Consider the following 20,478-nt stretch of genomic DNA (forward strand, 5'->3'; position numbering starts at 1 on the left):
AAACTCTAATTGTGAAAGGTAAAACAAAAACAAAAAAAACTAAATTTGGATAAATAGAAATGTAAATGAAGCAATAAATGACAAAAAGAAAGCATTTAAATGACTAAAACAGGAAGGTACCAAGGAAGCCTTGAAAAAAAATACAGGGAGAAAAATATAACATGTAAAAGACAAATAAAAGCAGTCAAGCTAGAGAAAAAGAGAGCGAAATTAATTGCCAAAGAGTAAAAACTAACCCTAAAATGTTCTTCAATTATATAAATGGTAAAAAGTTTAAAATATTCAATATTTTTTTCTCCACTGTATTTGTTGCAGAAAGTAAATGGTCAGATAAAATGTGTGTGTCAAAGTAAACACCCAATTAAAAGTGACCCGTCTCATCCAGGAAGAAGTGCAGACGTTTTATAAAAAGATTAAAATTGACAGATCACCAGGTCCAGATGGCATACACCCCCGTATCTGAAGAGAATTAAGTGATGTAATAGACAGACCCTTATTTCTCATATTTAAGGACTCTAGATTGACAATTAGCAAATATGGGACAAGCTCAAAAGCTACAGGAACTCATTAGAGATTAAGGTAGTTTTGAGAACTTCATGACATGTGTTAACCAGGTGAATAAAATCAAGAATCGCAGAACATATATCAGATATTAGGAAGGAATGCATAGGTGCATAGCAAAACATACTAAAACACAAACAAATTGCACAATGAATCAGTTTTGTAATTGAAGTATTTATTAATTGTATTTATGACAGATTTTATGTTTAATTTAATCTTAATGTTATAGTGTCCCTTACTTTGAATCTCACCCAGGTTTTGAATATGTCTACATTCTTGGATGTGAGACAAGAGGCTAGTATGGTGATATGGTGATCTAAGCAAAGCTGGCCAAAAATGGCCTAAAACAAAATTGCAGTTAATTGAACACTTTGCCTCGTTTTACGATGAATAAATGATTATTTCATTGGGCTTGCTCCTCAAAAGGGCGCACATTGCCGTCAAGTTCAAAAGACTCATTCCCTTGTTGTGATGTGTTGGAGAGTTGAGGAGCATTACACCTTTGCGGGAGAGTGGGGGCTCAGAGCAGAGCCGAGCTGGATGTAACTGAACTGAGATAACCGACATGTTCAAGATTACATCAGTTAAGCTGCATTTCAGTTTAGTCTTTTGTTCAATCGATCCCCCAGCCCTAGGTCTAAGTTGGTTTTAAAAGTGAAAAGTAATTTGTCAGTATTTATGCTGTGAATGAGAGCTCAGCGATTCTGAAATGCATAAGCAGAATGGATTGCATAATACTATTTTTATGAAGATGGAATAATGCATTGATTTTATCCATTTGTCTTGTAACTTTCTGATGCCAGCATTCCCACTCTACTACAATAAACTTCATGCTCCATACCTGGAAATTTCAGTTTTGGAATACGAAGTCTCTATTTCTATTATGCATGTATAATATGGCCCTATTCACACAACCATATTTTTGCTCCACATTCAATCTACATTTTTATGCTGACCTATTCCTTTCAATGGGGCTGCAAAAAATACAGCACAGTTTACTAGTGTGAACCGGGGCGCCTGTTCAGCAGCCCTCCAAAGATAGAAAATGTACTATTCTTGACTTTTTTGCAGACAAAAATAGGCATTGTTAAAATAGGTCAGCAGAAAAAAAAATTACATTTTAAGTAGCATGGATGTCATCCTTATTTTTTTCGAACTGCAAAATACATATGGTCTTATAAATGCACCCTTATGCCTTACTCCCCGATTTCCATAAGTGATTTTGAGCCAAAAACAAGGTGCGGCTTCTAAAAAAGAAAAAAGGGACAGATCTTTCCCTTATACCTTCAACTCCATGTAGGCTCCGATCTGGTTTTGGCTCCCAATCACTGATGGAAATGACTGAACAAAACACTGACGTGTAAATAAGGCTTTACTGTGATGAACTTACAGACATATCTCTGCCATACTCCTGTGTAAAAGGAACAAAAAAGCATAAAAATTAAATGCTTTATTAATTACAAAACATCACATATAAGGAACGACGTGTACAATAAATACAAATGACGGAGCAATAACTTTACAGAACCCATTTATTCCAGTTAACTTCAGAAGGGAAGATCCCACCCAGTCTCAGCGTACAGTCAATGCTAGGTTCATAAAACACAGTTAAATCCTCTGATAGTTTGCCGTTTTTGAAGAGTTGTGGGATTCCAGACTTGGAGAAGAGAGATGCTTTGACTGGATTTTCAATGTAACACTTTTTAATGCAGCCCATGTGTTCCAATACCTAAAGAAAAATAATTGCATACAGGATAACTAAAAACCGCATAGACTGCAATGCACCTAGTATAACAACAAATACAACCATTATTTAAATGGTGCAAATATGGTCAATTGTCATAATTAGAAGGTGTCAAAAGCTGCATGAAATTGCTCTAACCATCCATAAGACTTAATTCAGATGGTCCTAATTTGGGTACATTATAGTTTAAGTAAAAAAAAAAAAAATGCCAGGAAAATGCTATGGGACAGATTTATTAATACTGTCTAAAAGTAAGAGTATAAACCGTCTTAAAATGCACCAGATTTATCCTGGCGGATGGTCGATGGTGAATCTGGCACATCTATTTGGTCTAAATGTACACCACTTATCTGTTGGTTAAGTCTGCCAAATTTTTGGCACATGATTTTGCACCTAAGCCACTTCCTCTTCTTTGAAGCCATACCCCCTGGACAGACAAATCACTAAAAGTGTCTAAAATACTTAGTGATTGTCCAGTTTTCCTTAAGTTTTTAAATTCTCTCTCCTCCCCATCAGACCTGTGGATCATTCATTTTATTTACCTGCTCCCCACCACTCAGTTCCAGCACCTACGGTCAAACACTTTCCTCGCCGCACTCCTGCCCCCCGCATGTAAACCTCTGACACGGACAGGGAGTCAAGTGTGCCGCTGTACCCAGTGACTGGCTGCAGCGGTGACGTGTCCCCCAAGCGGCATGTCACTGGGTAATGTGCACTTGGTGGGACTTGTCACTGCTGATCCATTAAAGTTAACAGGTCAGTGAAAACTGACAGCGCTCCGATGGCATTCATGTATGGTCCATTTTTGACTTAAGACAGCATCTCTAAGCAATCATATTTATTTTATTTTTTTATAATTCACTTTTATAAAAGATGACAAACCAGATGCAATTAGGACGAAAAAACAAAAAATTTTAAACACTGAACAAAACTGCAAACAAAACTGATCTAACTTGCATGCAAAATCATACATTTTTCAGTGAAGAGACTTCTAAAAGGGTATGCCGATTATGTAAAGGTATCCTAATTCTGGTGCATTACAATTGGTAAATTTCCTCCACCCAGGGAGGAGTTTTTATAAAAAGATAGGCTGCAACAACGGGGACATTTTCTTATTATTACCTGCAATAACTCAAGTATAACGACGGGCTGCAGCACTTCATTGTAATGTTGTATCAGGTTGTGCTGGGTGATCCCAGGCTTGGTCATTACTTGGTAAAGAACAGCCTCCAGCATTCCTTTGCACACTGGTTTATTTAGGCTGCCATCCACAATCCTCCATGGTCTTCCAAGGAAGCAACAGTCTGAATCCCTAGGAGACAAAAAGCATTGAAATTGTACCAGTCTACCACCAAAGTGAAATTGTGCTTCAAATCCCAACTGATAATTATATTGCATTGTGAAAATCCACCTGTACATATGTTACTTACTTCTCATGTATTCCCATAGAATCACCTGAAGGAAATACAAAAGGAAAATATTAAAACGGCTGATTTGCCATATCATGCACAAGGTCCATAAGGACTAGCCCCAACTCAATCTTTACATTTGCATATTACAGAAAAGGACAATTTGTTACATAAGGTGAAGGTAATAACAGAGTATTAAAATAGTTTCTCTGGGATTAACATATTGATGACCTATCTTCAGGATAGGTCATCAATGAGACCTGTGGTGGCCCAACTTCTAGAACCCCTGACGATCAGCTGTTTGAGGAGACTCCTGCGAATCAATCTTACATTGAAAAGCGGCTGTGCTTGGTATTGCAGCTCAGCCCCATTCACATAAATGGGACTGAGCTGTGCCTATGCAACGTTACATCACATGGCCTAGAAAAAGGCCTATGCGCTAACAACGCTGCAGCCTCTTCGTACAGCTGATTCATAGGGGTCCCAGGAGTTGGACCCCTGCTGATCTCACATTGATGACCTAAAAATAGGTAATTAGTATGTAAATCCCAAAGTACTACCTTTATAGCAAATTTGGACTAGACTTTGGGGGGACAAATGGTGGAGTTCTAGGTTCTATGAGATTTATAGGATAGAGCGCTGGATGGTTAGACCATTAAGGTCTGACCCAGAACAGACATCTGTTGGCACAGTGACATGATATTTGGGTGGGTGAAGACATTTTCTTAATGAAAAGCTACAACTTCAGTTGGACCATGTGTTTTGCAGTTCTACGGCTTCTTTTTCAAGTCTTGTTGTAGTGAAGATGCAGTTTTGGAGGGGAATAACTTTTATTGACAAATACATCAAGTTTATGGAAAGACTCAATATTTCCAGTGTGAAGTGACACTTTTTATTTTTTTTCTGCTGAGGCATGCTGAACATCAGCTTCTGGGCCAAACCTGACTGATGACAACCCATTCTCCCATAGTCAGTGCTCGGCGTTTATCACAATTTGTGTTTTTGTTTGTCCACCCGCTTTGAGTATTGACTACAGGTTCTCAATGGGATGGAGATCTGGGGAGTTTCCTGGCCATGGACACCAAATTTCAATGTTTTGTTCACCAAGTCACTTAGTTATCATTTTTTCCTTGCGAGGCTACATGCACACGAACCGTATGTGTTTTGCGGTCAGCAAATAAAACGGATGCCATCCGTATGCCATCCGTTTTTTTGCGGATCCATTGTAACAATGCCTAAAATGGGCAAGAATAGGACATGTTCTATTTTATTTTTTGCCGGGCTACGGAACAGACATACTGATGAGGACAGCAAAAAATGGAACGGACACAGAAACAAACAACATTCGTGTATGTAGCCTGACTTGGTGTTCTATAATGTGGCAAAAAGCAGTGCTCCTGGATCATTGGAAGAAGTTGGAGGATGTTTTGATACCATTCTTTATTATGACATTGGTTATGACATGAGCCCACTCCTTTAGATGAGAAGCAATCCCACACATGAATGGTCTTAGGATGCTTTAGCAGGTCATTTTGCAATAGGGCTGTAATACAGTGGAAATAAGGTCGTTGTGATTAAGACAATTTTCACAGCAATTAATAACTATTGATCATTCTTCACAGTATCAAAACTTTCGTCCAGACTGTACTATTTCTCATGGTTTGATCTGCCTGCACACTTTTTTTTATGTAGTAGTTATGCACCCTACTCCATGTTAGCTAGGCACTGTGAAACATTATAGAGCAAAGCAGGCTGGGCTTGGTTAGAAAACCCAACAAAAGGCAGATGAAAATAGGAACTTCTGAACACACACACCGCTGGGACAAAAACATGCAGTGTTAGGGGAAGTCTGGGCAGATAAAGGATAAAAAGAGAGAACCCCTTTAACCAGATAATAAAGGATTGATCTGAAAGGAACACTTGTGTGGATGCGTATCTTCCAAAAATACATGTTGCATTTGACGTCTGTGTGTCTGGGATCACTACAGAGAAGAGGAGATCTTCTATGGGCTACAAAAGGGAAAGCAGTACAGAAATTACTTTGGGCTGATACACAAGAGCTGGTGCAGACAGCAATCGTCACTAGCTCTTGTGTACCAACTCAGTCATTTCTGTACTGCTTTCCCCCTTTACAGCCAATGGAAGAACTCTGTGGTAATATACACTGATGTTGAGTGTTTTTATGCAATTTCCCCCTCCTTCCCACCTGCACAGTCTGCTGTTAGTGCTCTTCCTGTCACACTCTCATACTGTACAACTTGTTCTATCTGCAATATCCGAAGCCTTGGATGCTCCACACTCTGGATCTATAATGAGAAACCCCCTTCATCTCCCTACTGCTACCTCTAACGCTGATAAAAGGTAAGCGGAGAGCAGACATAGCCAGGAACAGAACTATACAGCTTATGTCAGAAGTAGCAGGACATCCAGATATGTAAAGGAGGTACACCAACTCGACAACAGAAAAAGGGTAGGTGTTAATCAGCACAAAGATGTCCATGATCTTTACTGCTCTGTAGCATCATAGGAGGGACAAATGAAGAGACATTGACTAAATTGCTGAGGAATCATCTATATAAATGCATATCTGAATGACAATGGCAGTCCACTGGTCTCACATTGAATATTCTCCATTAACCCACAGACAGTATGTGTTTTGTTAAAATTCTATTTTCATACCTGTATCCATTTTCGTAGTAAAGCTTTCACTGTCGGAAACTATTGGTCCTACAGGAACCACCATCTTTTCTGCATCATTTGAGTTCTCAGAGTCCACAATCTCTAACAGTACCTTCTTTTTTGGTGGTTCATTAACACTTTTATCACTATCCGCCTGTTCTTCTGAGTCTTGCTGTGCCAGCTCTGAGCAATCAGTGTCTTTACCTAAAAGTGCTCGGTCTTGTTCTTTCACACTGTATGAATGCAGAACCCAGGGATCAGCGTGACCTGTGGCTACTAGTCTAACAAAGACTCCTCCAACTTGTAGCACTTGTTTGTATGTTAGAAGATCCTAAGGGAGCAGACATTCGTGAATACATCATGAGTAAAATCATACATGAACCTACAGCATGTAGAAGAGATTGGTTTGCACAAAATTTGTCAAGTTTATCAGAGTTAGAACATTTTTTTTCAATATAAGTGTTCCAGGAATGGCTGGGCAATTACCAATATGGAACCAATACAGCTTCCCCATGGGTAGTTACCCACCTGTCCAAGACTTCTGAATGGCAAAGCCATGTACCTAGCCAGGTACGTATATATCCCATCTCTCACCACTAGGCATATTGAACAATAAGGAGGCTCTCCAAAAGAAGCCATGAACTGGTTACCACCCAAACAATGAAATGGAAAAGTTTAACAACCAATGATTTAAACATGAGGTTAAAAGGAAATGCCCCATAAGGAAAAGCCCAGTTAATATGCCCACTTGGGTCACCCACACGTTATTATACAGATATGTTCACACTGCCATTTTAAAGTGAATGCCCACCTTTAACCCCTTAAGGACACAGCCATATTTCACCTCAAGGACCAGGCCATTTTTTGCAAATCTGACCAGTGTCACAGTTAAGTGGTGATAACTTTAAAACACTTGGAATTATCCAGGCCATTCTGAGATTGTGTTTTTTTCGTCACATATTGTATTTCATGACACTGGTAAAATGGAGTTCCAAAAAATTTTATTCATAAAAAAATAAATAAAAAATTTGCCAAAAATTAGCAAATTTCCAAGTTTCAATTTCTCTACTTCTATAATACATAGTAATACCTACAAAAATAGTTATAACTTTACATATGTCTTCTTAATGTTAGGATCATTTTATTTTTGGGGGACGTTACAAGGCTTAGAAGTTTAGAAGCAAATCTTGAAATTTCTCAGAAATGTGCTGACACTGTGCAACTGTGCAAACTGCTTGGCTATCCTGAGAGAGGGAGCAGGCGGATGATCGCGTGCCTGCCCCCCCCGGCACCGCTCTGATGATCACAACCCTCCCGCCCGCACTGCCGCAACCCCCCCACCCCCCGGCACATAACACAGAGGGCTGCAGGGGGAAAGGGGGGTTTAACATAAAATAAAAGGCATTTTGAAGTTTCTGATCCCCGCGGCCACAGACTGCGGGGATCAGAAACCTCCCAAAAGCGCTGAAAACCGCAGGTCTGAATTGACCTGCGGTTTGCGGCGATCACCCACACGGGGGGGGAGAAACACAGGACGTACAGGTACACCTGGTGTCCTTAAGTACCGGGACATCAGGGCGTACCTGTACACCCTGTGTCCTTAAGGGGTTAAAAGGGGATGTGCCACTAATACAAATGTATCCCACCAACAGATATATTGCTATTACCGTATATCACTTTCCCCAAATACCATTAATCAAAACTGATAAATGGTGCTGGACGTCTCTGGATCCGACAGTGCCGGGCAGTACTGGAATGCCCGCTGGCCCCATTGACTATAATCTGGTCTAGCAGAGATCTGGCCGCCCCCCATTGTTGCTGTTTAGCTACTTAAAAAGCAGAGCGAGTGTGTTTTATGGATTCGACAATGGACTTTATTTGAATCTTAATACGTCTTGTCCAGATAGCCTATCAGAGTAAAATAAAGGGACACATTGCTCAGTTAAACTCTTATATCCCTTTAGTGATCAGATGGGTTCTCAGCACCAAGACACCCACTGACCAAAACTTCCTATCTGTCAGAAGCTTGTTAAAATAAAAAGTGCCCCTTAGGTCAGTGTGTGTTTGAAAGTAAGTATGAGATTAGGAGCTTTGAAACAAGAAGAATGGAGCTCTGAATGGACATCACATATTTCTGGACTTATTTGAATAAAAAGCAAAATACAAACAAAATGACGACCAATGTGGACATACAAGACATACACATCCTCTATCCTCATTGTAAGTTATGGAACACACCAGGCTTTAAATCACTTGCTTGTGGCTTACCTGCATGTATTGCTGCAATGATTTTGTCCTTCCATTTTCTACATCTTCATATTTGCTAAATCTTTCTCCAAGATCTAACACTTTTATGCCCAAATATGAACTGGCTTTAATAGCGGAAAAGATTTCCTGGACACATCGCACATCTTTTGGGGTGTAACCATGGTTCTTTATACACTGATTAATGAAAATGTTGAAATTACCATCTTTGGTGTTTACAAGTTCAGTGAAGAGAGGAGGAAGGGAAGGCATGTCTGCAATGAAGTCGCTAAAGGAACCTGGAAACAATGGATCAGAAACAAACAACTGATGTTATATATGTGTGTGTAGCTGATCCCTGATTTTTGTTTTCTAGATTCTGCTTTACCATAAATCAATTTCTAATAGAAGGAGCGAATACCGAAGGATACTAGTAATAAGCATATCAGTTACTAGTTAATTCCTACTTAACCCCTTCTACCCTGGGCCAGTTTTCACCCTCCTGCCCAGGCCATTTTTTGCAAATCTGACATATGTCACTTTATGTGGTAATAACTTTGCAACACTTTTACTATCCAAGCCATTCTAAGATTGTTTTCTCGTGACACAAAGTACTTCATGACAGTCAAAAATTTGAGTCAATATATTTCTCCTTCATTTAGGAAAAAATCCCAAATTTACCAAAAATTTTTAAAAAATTAGCAATTTTCAAAAGGTCAAACAAAATTCTTTTAAAACAGAAAGTGACACCTTGTAAAATATTTATTACATAACATTCCCCATATGTCTACTTTATGTTGGCATAATTTTGTAAATGTCATTTTATTTTTTTAGGACGTTAGAAGGCTTAGAATTTTAAGGAATTAAAAAACGAGATTTTTGTATAACTTACCAGTAAAATCTCTTTCTCGCTCTTTCCTTGGGGGACACAGAAGACCTTGGGTATAGCTCATCTCCATAGGAGGCGTGACACTAAGTGAAAACTGTTAAGCCCCTCCTCCACAGCTATACCCTCAGCCTGGAGAGAGAGGCTGCCAGTTGCGTGTCCAAGTAGTGAAAAAAAGGCAAAGTCCAAAAGTGGAACCAACAAGCCAACTACCCAACGGGTAAAACAACTCGGAAACCGTGTAGAGAAAAAACAAAGAATGGGTGGGTGCTGTGTCCCCCAAGGAAAGAGCGAGAAAGAGATTTTACTGGTAAGTTATACAAAAATCTCGTTTTCTCGCCCAGTTTCCTTGGGGGACACAGAAGACCTTGGGACGTTCAAAAGCAGTCCAAAAGGGGGAGGGACCACAGCACCAAGGCGAATCACCCGAAGGCATCAAGAAACCGCCGCCCGCAGACCAGGCGGCCCAAGGCAGCATCTGCCGAAGCCAGAGTATGCACCCTGTAGAACGCTGTAAGGCAGACCAGTGACCGCCGCGCACAGACGCATGGCCGAAACCAAACGCCACCGGCCCAGGAGGCACCGACCGCTCCGGTGAAACGAACGGTGACACCAAAAGCAGAACCCCGCCCTTGGTGCGGTAACCACAGCAACAACCACTGTGAGAAAGCGGAGGAAAGCCACCCCGGAGGCCACCAACCCGTTGCGCGGACCTCCTGGAAAACCAAGAGACCGAACGTCGACAAGAGTCGGAGATCTCCAAGTAAAAACCGCAAGGCCCAAACAACTCCCAAATCGGTGAAGTGTCCGTTCCCGGGGGTGGGAAGGGGAGGACGAAAGCCCCGTTAAAATGAAAGACAAACACCACCTTCAGAAGGAAGGAAGAGACGGGATGGAGAACAGCCCTGTCCCGAGGAAAGAGAAGGCTCGGAACAAGAAGGGCCGCCACCCAGGCACCCGCCAGAGACACGACGGCTACGGAAACATAACCGTACAGGACAGAAGGAGTAGAGAGAACTCCTGTAACGGCTCCAAGGGAAAGATTGGAGCGCCAAGAGCCCAGTATGCAATGCCCAGGGCGGTACCCAGGGGCAGTACGAGGGAACCCCAAAGCCGCTCCACGGAAAAGGGCCCTGACAGGCCCAGAGGGCCGGGGAACGCCGAAAGGGGAAGGACAGCGCTGACACTTGACACTTCAAGCAACAGAGTCCCAGTCCCAGATCCAGGTCGGACTGGAGAAAGACAGAACCATGGAGAGAGAAAGGCAGAGTGGGGGAACGCCCAGCTTCCCACAGAACCCCCGGTAAAACCCCTAAGTCCTACAACAGATCCTGGACAAAACACGGCCAGGAGCGAACACTAGCGAGCCCGCTAGAGTCGCCTGGGCAAGCGGGTGAAACCCAATGTGAACAGGCGCAGACCAGTAACACCGGCAGAACGGTCGGCAAAAACTGGTCCCGTCGGCCCCCGAGCAACGTAGTCCTGTAACCACCCGGAGTGGGGGAGCAGAAGGACAGACGGAAGGAACCGAAGGGTCCGCCCAGCAACCGCCAGGACAAGACAGGCTAAAGTCCATGCTGATGTAGCCACCACAGGAAGACGTCCTACAGTCCCGGTGTGGGAGATCTAATGACAATCTCGACCGAATGGGGGTCCTCCCAAGTTACAGCCAGAGTGAACAAGGGAGACAGCACGAGGCCAAGAGGAACATCAGAACCATCCACATGAACAACCAAGCTCTCCCCAGAGGGGAGGGCAGCGAAGGAACAGCCACTGAAGCGCGGCCGGGCAAAAGCCACATCGGAGGGAGCCGAGCCAAACCGAGTGGGAGCCAAGCAGAGCCGGCGAAAAAAGGCAGTCGAGACAGAGGCCGGCATAACACCCTACAACTGAAAGGAGGAGTGGGCAACAGGGAAGCCATAGGACAGCTCAAAGGCAGAACCCCGCTCACCGAGACGCCCGGTTCACTGCCACGCAGAAGGCGAGTACCCTGAAGAACCCAAGGTGGAGGTCCTACGGACCTGGGTAAGTGAGCACCCAAGAGCAGCTGGGTGACCATCCCGAGAAAAGCGGCCCGAACCCGGTAGCGGACCAGCCTAAAGCGCAGAGGGGGCGCCAAAAGAAAAAACTCATACTGCACGACACCCGAAGAGGAGGAAAAAACAGTAGCAGGCGAGGGAACAGCAGTCCCGCCAGAGCTAACGCAGAAATCGAGTGGCACTGCAAACGGCACTCTCGACCCAGTGACCACTTGCGCCGGGAAGCGAGTGCACGGGAGAACGAAAGGGTACGTATCAAAGAACCACGAACACTCCCCAGGTGGAAAGGCCAACGGACATGGTGGATGCCGAAACAACGGGACCACAATATACAGGCCAAACCAGAAAAACGAGCACCACCCAGCTCGGCGAAGTAGAGAGCAAGTAGAGCCCATCTACTCATATCTAAAGAATACACCTTTGAATACAGCGGCATACTTGTAATGCTTGTATGACAGCACCCAAGGGTTATACAGGTGGACAGAATGATCTCTTTAGAGAAGAGTGCAAGGCCCGTGACAGCACCACATCCCAAGAGAAAAAAGGGTATGTCGCAGGAGGAAGTGAGGCATACGTACGAACAGCCCCGCAAGCAGTGAGAAGGCCAACCCACCTATGGGAGAAGGCATACACGGCCCAAACAACGGACAGAGCGCACCAGAAAATTCCGCTCACTGCAAAAAAATAGTCACCCAGTGAAGGGGATCAGCCACAGAGCCCAACAGTATCAACGGAAGTGCAAAGTGCAACCTGAAAGGGAGTGATGCACAAGACATCAGTATGGCATGCGATGGGAACGCAGGCAGGCCCCCCAGAAAAGGGGGAAATGCACCTGGCAACACTGCAGCTGGTAAGAATGCAAAGGCCCGTCCCAAAGGGGGGTTGCCCAAGGCCAGTAACAACTTCAGAGAAGTAGAACATACCATAGTTCGCCCAGAAGGTGACTAATCACATGGCCGCACAGTACCCAGCGGGAACGCAGGAGGTCCGCCCAGAGAAAGGGGGACATGCACGGGGTTATCTTACCATAAAGCGAGTGCGCAATAACCCACCTAACACCGAATACTGTGAGAGTGCAACTACTCCACAACGAAGGAGAACAAGCAAGAATCCCGCACAGCATTTCAAGGACAGCCATGGGTCACGTGAGGGTGCAAATTCTTGCCCATGGATGAGGTGGGCCGTGTATGGCCCGCAACATATCCGGCGAAAGAGCAGTATTCCACCCAGAAAGGGGCGGGTAATGCACACGGCCGTCATCGCATCCAGCAAAAATGCAAGCACCCCGCCAAGGATGCGGGACATGCACATGGCCAGCAACGCACTGGCGAGAAAACAACCACAGTCAGTGGCGTTGTGCATATGCCGCCTGAGGAAAGGATACATGCTCATTGCTGGCAGCGATTCCAGTGAGTGCAGCACACCACCCAAGGAAGGTGTCGTGCACATGGCCGGCAGCGAATCCAGTGATAGTGCAGCAAACCACCTATGGAAGGAGTTCATGCACATGGCCGGCAGCAGATCCAGAGAGAGTGCAGCATTCCGCCTATGGACGGAGGTCATGCGTATGGCCGGCAGCGAATCCAGAAAGTGCAGCATTCCGCCTATGGAAGGAGGCAATGCACATGGCCGGCTCATGCATATGGCCGGCAGCGAATCCAGCGAGAGTGCAGCGTTCTGCCCATGGACGGAGGTCATGCATATGGCCGGCAGCGAATCCAGAGAGAGGGAGCGCAGCAGCCCTCCTTTGGACGGAGGTCATGCGTATGACCAGCAGCGAAGCCAGAGAGAGTGCAACATTCCACCTATGGAAGGAGGTCATGCATAAGGCCGTAGCGAACCCAGCGAGAGTACAGCATTCCGCCTATGGAAGGAGGTCATGCATATGGCCGTAGCGAACCCAGCGAGAGTGCAGCGTTCCGCCTATGGAAGGAGGTCATGCATATGGCCGTAGCGAATCCAGCGAGAGTGCAGCGTCTCGTCTATGGAAGGGGGTCACGCATATGGCCGTAGCAAACCCAGCGAGAGTGCAGCGTTCCGCCTATGGAAGGGGGTCGTGCACATGGTCAGCATCGTATGCGGTAAAAGGGCAGTATTCCGCCTACAGAAGGGGGTCATGCACAAGGCCAGCCCGCAGCCAGAGAGAGTGCAGTATGCCGCCTATAATGGGGGGTCATGCACATGGCCAGTACCGTGACTGGAGAAGGCGACTAATTCTGCCTATAGAAAAGGGCGGCCTGCACCTGGCCAGCGCCGTATCCCAGGAGAGGGCAAGGGTCCGCCTAGAAGGGGAACATGTATACCTGGCCAGTGCCACGGAGCGCAACATGCCGCCTATGGAATAGGGGCAGGCATACGGCCAGCGCTCTAAGGTCAGGCTGCAGCATCCTGCGCAGCCAACAAAAAAATACAGATACCTCATATATATATATATACACACATACTGTTAATTCTTTTTTTTTTTTTTTTTTTATTTTTTTTTTTTTTATTTATTTATTATTCTAAAACACAGCCTCTTTGAGGCAGGAAGGGGCCACCATATAAGGGCACAGCCTCTTTGAGAGGCTAGCCATCCTAGGGTCTCCTCCAGATGGGAGCCGTCGGCATCCAAGAGGTTAACAGGGATCCGACCTGAGAGCGGTGCAGCGATGCCCTGGGGGCGGGGGGACCTCCGGCGGGAAGAATTCGCGCCTGGAGAGTGCCCGCCCCCTCCAATCGAGGCCGGAAATTTGCGGCCTACTAGGCCGCGAAGCCGGGGCCTAAATTTTCGCGGCCGCGAAGCCGGGGCCTAAATTTTCGCGGTGCCCGGAGGTACCGGCAAGGACCTGGAGGGAGCGGAGCGGCGCGTGCATAATACCGGCCGCGGGAGCCCACCCCGCGGGCCGGAACAGTCAGGGGGCCCGAATCTTTCTGCGGCGCCCGGCCGACCGGAAAGACAGCCTCTGAGAGCAGCAGTGGTCGCCAGGGTCTGCTGGGACACCGCACCAGTCATGCCGGCCGCGGGTGCCCACCCCGCGGACCGGAAACAAGGGCCCTACGCTGCAGCCGTCAGGAGAGGGCCTCTGGCCCTGAGCAGCGCACCGGTAAGGCGATAGGGGGGGGGGGGGGGGGGGGGGACCCTGTGACCGGGTGCCCGTATAGAGGCAGCTCCCTGGGCGGCATGATAGGGACGCCAGCATAACCCCTCAGTGGGCACCTATTGTGGAGGGGAGGAGAGGGAGCTAATAAAACAAGCTAGGATGGGGCCAGCCTAGGACCAGCAGGGACCAATATGGGGGTCAGTCACGCAGGAGACCTGGGTGGGGGGAGGGGGTCGTAGGGCTGGAGAAGCCACTCTCTCACCACAGCCGTCTTCACCCTCGGTCCGTTCCAGCAGGGTCGCCCCTTCAGCTACTGGCACCGTAGTGGCAGGACGCTGGAAGAGGGGCTTGGCGTGCGGGCGACCCTTGCGCTGGCGGGATGCAGGGGAGCTGGGCTGCCCTGGTCCACCTTGCCTTCTGTGGGGGAGGCAGCAGTGCGGATGACCGGCACTGGCGCAGCTCAACCCCGGGAGAAACAGAGAGGTCTAGTGCGACTCTGTTGTCCCGTAATGTCTGGAACAAAAAGAAAAGAAAAAGTAAAAATCAAAATTAAAAACAAGGAGAAAACAGCCCTGCAGTAGCAGGGAGTGTCTTGCCTCCTTGGACACTAAGCAAAAACTGGCAGCCTCTCTCTCCAGGCTGAGGGTATAGCTGTGGAGGAGGGGCTTAACAGTTTTCACTTAGTGTCACGCCTCCTATGGAGATGAGCTATACCCAAGGTCTTCTGTGTCCCCCAAGGAAACTGGGCGAGAAATAAAATTTTCAAAACCCACTTTTTAAAAGTACCAGTTCAGGTCTGAAGTCACGTTGTGGGGCTTACATAGTAGAAACCACCCATAAATGACCCCACTACACCCCTCTAGTTACTCAAAACTGATTTTACTAATTCTGTTAACCCTTTCGGTGTCTCACAAGAATGAACGGAAAATGGAGATTATATATTTCTAAATTTCACTTTTTTGGCAAATTTTTCATTTTTTTCTTTAACACAGAGGGCTAACACCCAAACAAAACTCAAAATTTATTACCCTGATTCTGCGGTTTACAGAAACACCCTATATGTGGTTGTAAACTGATGTAAGGGCACACAGCAAGGCACAGAAAAAGGAGCGCTATATGGTTTTTGTAAGGCAGATTTTGCTGAATTGGTTTTAAGACACCATATCCCCATTTGAAGCCCCCCTAATGCACCCACACAGTAGAAACTCCCAAAATGTGACCCCATTTTGGAAACTACGGGATAAGTTGACAGTTTTATTGGTACTATTTTGGGATACATATAATTTTTAATCACTCTATATTACATTTTTGCGAAGCAAGGTAACCAAAAAATGGCTGTTTTGGAACAGTTTTTTTTACAATGTCCATCTGGTTAGATCATGTGCTATTTTTATAGAGCAGGTTGTTACAGATTATATCAAATATGTCTACTTTGTTTTAGCTTTACATAATAAAGCATTTTTAAATAAATAAAATATATGTTTTTGTGTCTCCATTTTCTGAACGCCATATATATTTTTTTTTTCTGCCGATTGTCTTTTGCGGGAGCTTGTTTTTTGCAGGAAGAGTTAACGGTTTTATTGGTACCATTTTAGGGTACATATGATTTTTTTGATCATTCATTATTATACTTTATGGGGCAAGGTGGCCAAAAAAAATAAATAAATATATGTTTGTTATAGCACAGTTTTTAATTATTTATTTTTACAGCGTTCACCTGTGGGGTTAGGTCATGTGATATTTTTATATAGCAAGGTGTTACAGAAGTGGCAATACCCAATATGTATACTTAAAAAATAAATAAAATTACACAATAATATATTTTTTTTTCAAAAATGCTATATATTTTAGTGTTATGATCGTCCGATATTTTTTTTTTTTTTTTTTAGCGATTGTCTTAGTTAGGTTCTCATTTTTTTGCAGGATAAGGTGACTGTTTGATTGGTACTATTTTGGGGGGCATACGCCTTTTTGATCGCTTGGTTTTGCACTTTTTGTAATGTAAGCTAACAAAAAATTGCTTTTTTTGCCACCATTTTTATTTTATTTACGGCGTTCACCTGAAGGTTAGTTCATGTGATATGTTTATAGAGCTGGTTGTTACGGACACAGCTCTACCTAATAAGTCTACCTTTTTTATTTTACTTTATTTCACTTAAACTCAATAATAGCATTTTAGAAAAAAAATAATAATTATGTTTCTCTTCCGTATCATTGGGGGACACAGGCTTGACCATGGGTATAGCTGTTGCCACTAGGAGGCAGACACTAAGCACAAAGGTGTGAGTTCCTCCCCTTCAGCTATACCCTTCCTACAGGGACTAAGCTAAATCAGGCTACTTTCACACTAGCGTTCGGAGCTCCGCTTGTGAGTTCCGTTTGAAGGATCTCACAAGCGGCCCCGAACGTATCCGTCCAGCCCTAATGCATTCTGAGTGGATGCGGATCCGCTCAGAATGCATCAGTCTTGCACCGTTTGTCCTCCGCTCCGCTCAGCAGGCGGACACCCGAACGCTGCTTGCAGCTTTCGGGTGTCCGCCTGGCCGTGCGGAGGCAAACGGATCCGTCCAGACTTACAACGTAAGTCAATGGGGACGGATCCGTTTGAAGTTGACAGAATATGGCTCAATTTTCAAACGGATCCGTCCCCCATTGACTTTCAATGTAAAGTCAAAACGGATCCGCACCTAAACGCAGGTCTGCGGATTTATTTATTTTTTTCCTTTTTTCTAGCGGGAGTTTCAGGCAGTCCCCCCAACTGGGCCTGGAAACTAGGGAAGAAACAGGTCACCTCCTAGACAACCCTAATCCGGGCCTTGACTACCTAGCAATATGAATAGACCTTGAAGGTAGGAATATTCATATGCAGGACACCTAGGTGATGGATCATGTGACGGACCAAGTGATTAGCGCAGAGACGTCACCACAGGTCCTTTTCCTCACAGATGAAGACAGAAGAGAAGCCGGGCTGCGCGAACAAGTGGATTAAGGTGAGTTAAATTAAAAAAAAAAAAATGTAACCCCTCCAGCCCTATTGTACTATGCATTCTGTATTAGGAATGCTATTTTTTTTGTCTTATAACCATGTATAAAAAGGGAAAATAATAAAGATCGGGTCCCCATCCCAATTGTCTCCTAGCAACCGTGCGTGAAAATCGCACAGCATCCGAACTTGCTTGCGGATGCTTGGGATTTTCACACAGCTCCATTTACTTCTATGGGGCCTGCGTTGTGTGAAAAAATGCACAATATAGAGCTTGCTGTGATTTTCACGCAACGCACAAGTGTGCACAGCATCATAGAATTAAATGGGTCCAGATTCAGTGCTGGTGCAATGCTTTCACCTAACATTTCCCTCTTCCTCATTTAGGACAGCAGGGTTGTTATTATGTCCGAGCCTAGACCCCAGGTCCCGAAGCAGGCATTGCAATTCTGTGCGTCATTTTGCGCTAAATTTTCATCCGCTGAGACTCCCTCTGCTTTGAGTGTGCTGCTCCACCATCAAGTGGCTCAGCCCAGGACCCAATGGTCCCTGCAGCCCAGCCTATGGTGAAATCGGAATGGGCGGTAGGGTGGTACAGAATGTCTCCAATACCAACAAAGCTATTATGGAAATATTGGGGCGTTTGTCGGCAAGGCAATCCTCTGACCAGTCCGACTCTGGGGATCATGGGGCGCATGACCAGCGCGGCCATCCCGCTAAACGAGCCAGAACATCCTCTGTCTGTATCCCATTTCCTTGGTCTCTCCTCCTCCTGCTAAAGAGTCTCTCTCCACGACGTGTCATGTTCTGAGAAAGGGGGAGGGGAAATCAGATGAGGATGTTGTCTCACCGGAGGGTCAGTCGTCCAAGCTGTCTTCTATGGTGGACAATCTTATTACGGTGGTTATCAAGACATACAACATATAAATTACACTTTTAAATTTCATTTGCAGACGAATTAAATAAGTATTATGCATTCTTGTACTTCCTGCCTTTTATGCAAATTAACATAAGAGAGTCTTACTTGTGTGACCAGAGAAGAGTCATATTTTCAAGCTCTGACTCATCTCAGGTTTATTTGCATAAGTATCAAATCGTTTTTTTGACACAATAAAAGCACACAATGCTATGGGGACTGGGTATTGCGGATGGGCTAGTGGCCATCTAGCAACCCATGTCCTCAGCTCTATCCCAAAAATCCAGATGACAGGTTCCCTTTAACCCGGCAAACATCTCCTCTTGAATAGAGTGAGGCTTTTGAACATCAATGCCCATGGAGGCTCTCACCGCCTTCAATAGATCCCCCATTTCTTCAGTAGAAAAATAAGACAATTTCGCCTCCTTCACAATTTCTATTTCTGATAGGAGATCATTGTCCTCCCACTGTTTAGAGTGAGCTGCCTCGTCCGCTAAACCAGAGTCGGAGGGAGACGCCATTTTTATCCTTTTAGCGGCAGTAGGGCCTGGGCTTATTTCTCTCAGAGAAGTCAGGGATGACTTAACCTCATCTCGTATAATGGTTCTTAACTCTTCCGAACATAGATGGTTGATCCTCTCCTACAACATGTGAGCAATCCTTGCATAGTTTCTTAGAATAATTCTCAGGTAGTTTCTTAAAACAAGAAACGCATTTGGGATTCTTTTTAGGTTTTCTGTGAGCCTCCTTAGAGACCTATAAGTAAGAGATATATATATTATATTTATTTATTTATTTTATAGGCGATTGTCTAATGTAGGGGCTCATTTTTGGCGGGATGGTGGGGACTGTTTTATTAGTACCATTTTGGGGGTCATGCGTCTTTTTGATCGATTGGTGTTGCACTTTTTGTGATGTAAGGTTACAAAAATGGCTTTTTTTTTTTACAGTTTTTATTTATTTATTTTATGGTGTTATTGGACAGGGCAGATCATGTGATATATTTAGAGAGCTGGTCATTACAGATGCGGCGATACCTAATGTGTGTATTTTATATATTTTTTTTATTATAAAATCAGGGGAAAGGGGCATTTTTTTTTTACACTTTATTTCTGTCCCACTCAGGGACTTCAACTTTTGGGGGTCTGATCCCCTCTGCAAGGCATTACAATACATCTGTATTGTAATGCACTGCCTGTTAGTGGATTACTCAGTGTAATACACTAACAGGTTGCCTAGGAGACTCAGCCTCGGGCTGGATCTTCTCGGCTTCTGTAGAAGGCAGGTTCCGATGCCTTCTCGTCTGAATGTTGTGACAGGCATACATGTGCTCTGCAGTTCCATTTAGCTATATAGGGCTGCCGGAGATACTGTAGCAGTGTTTGTACACTATCTCTGCATGTCCCATATTGTTGAAGACATGTCCACCGCTCTATTTAAATGGGGCAACACAGGCCATCCCCCCCCCCCCCCCCACTCTCCTGACCAACAGGACCCCCGGTGATCAGACCACTGCTGAACAGACACTTATGCCCTATCCCGTGGATAAGCTGTTTTAATGAGACCCCTTTTAACAAGGATTGTCTAAATGAGACCTATATTCAATACATAAGCGTATCTCATTTTACAGGCGGTGTAGTTCACTTACCAAAGCATAGCAATCTTCCAATTAAAGGAGTATGCCTTAGTTTCAACCGTACATGACAAGAGTTGACAACCACATTGTCATTAGGGTTGAGATTCCTTGAGCTGACTATTCCAGGGGCGCAGTAACCTCTCATCAGAAGATAATTAGTATGAGATGCCTGACGTGCTTTCACTTCTATCTTCCGCTTGGTTCCCAAACCGTCATCATCTTCATCATCAAAATCTTCATCATCCAAACCATCTTTTCCAAGGCTGCAGCAAAATATGAAAAGACATGAGAGGAAAAGATT

The 20,478-nt window shown here is 44.8% G+C and overlaps 1 protein-coding gene across 1 annotated transcript in view; it reads right to left on the reverse strand.

Annotated features, from left to right (window-relative positions):
• Nucleotides 1-715: 715 nt before the first annotated feature.
• The window catches only part of GTF3C1 (general transcription factor IIIC subunit 1), a 146,012-nt gene continuing 126,249 nt past the window's right edge, over nucleotides 716-20,478 (reverse strand). The window contains exons 32-37 of the mRNA XM_044304002.1: nucleotides 20,190-20,440; nucleotides 8,662-8,936; nucleotides 6,394-6,724; nucleotides 3,736-3,760; nucleotides 3,428-3,617; nucleotides 716-2,290 (exon numbers count right to left, since the gene is read on the reverse strand). Coding sequence (XP_044159937.1) covers nucleotides 2,081-2,290; nucleotides 3,428-3,617; nucleotides 3,736-3,760; nucleotides 6,394-6,724; nucleotides 8,662-8,936; nucleotides 20,190-20,440 — 1,282 coding nt within the window. The 3' untranslated portion in view covers nucleotides 716-2,080. The remainder of the gene's footprint in view (nucleotides 2,291-3,427; nucleotides 3,618-3,735; nucleotides 3,761-6,393; nucleotides 6,725-8,661; nucleotides 8,937-20,189; nucleotides 20,441-20,478) is intronic.

The sequence above is a fragment of the Bufo gargarizans genome, chromosome 8 (genome assembly GCF_014858855.1).
Source record: "Bufo gargarizans isolate SCDJY-AF-19 chromosome 8, ASM1485885v1, whole genome shotgun sequence".
Lineage (NCBI taxonomy): Eukaryota > Metazoa > Chordata > Amphibia > Anura > Bufonidae > Bufo > Bufo gargarizans.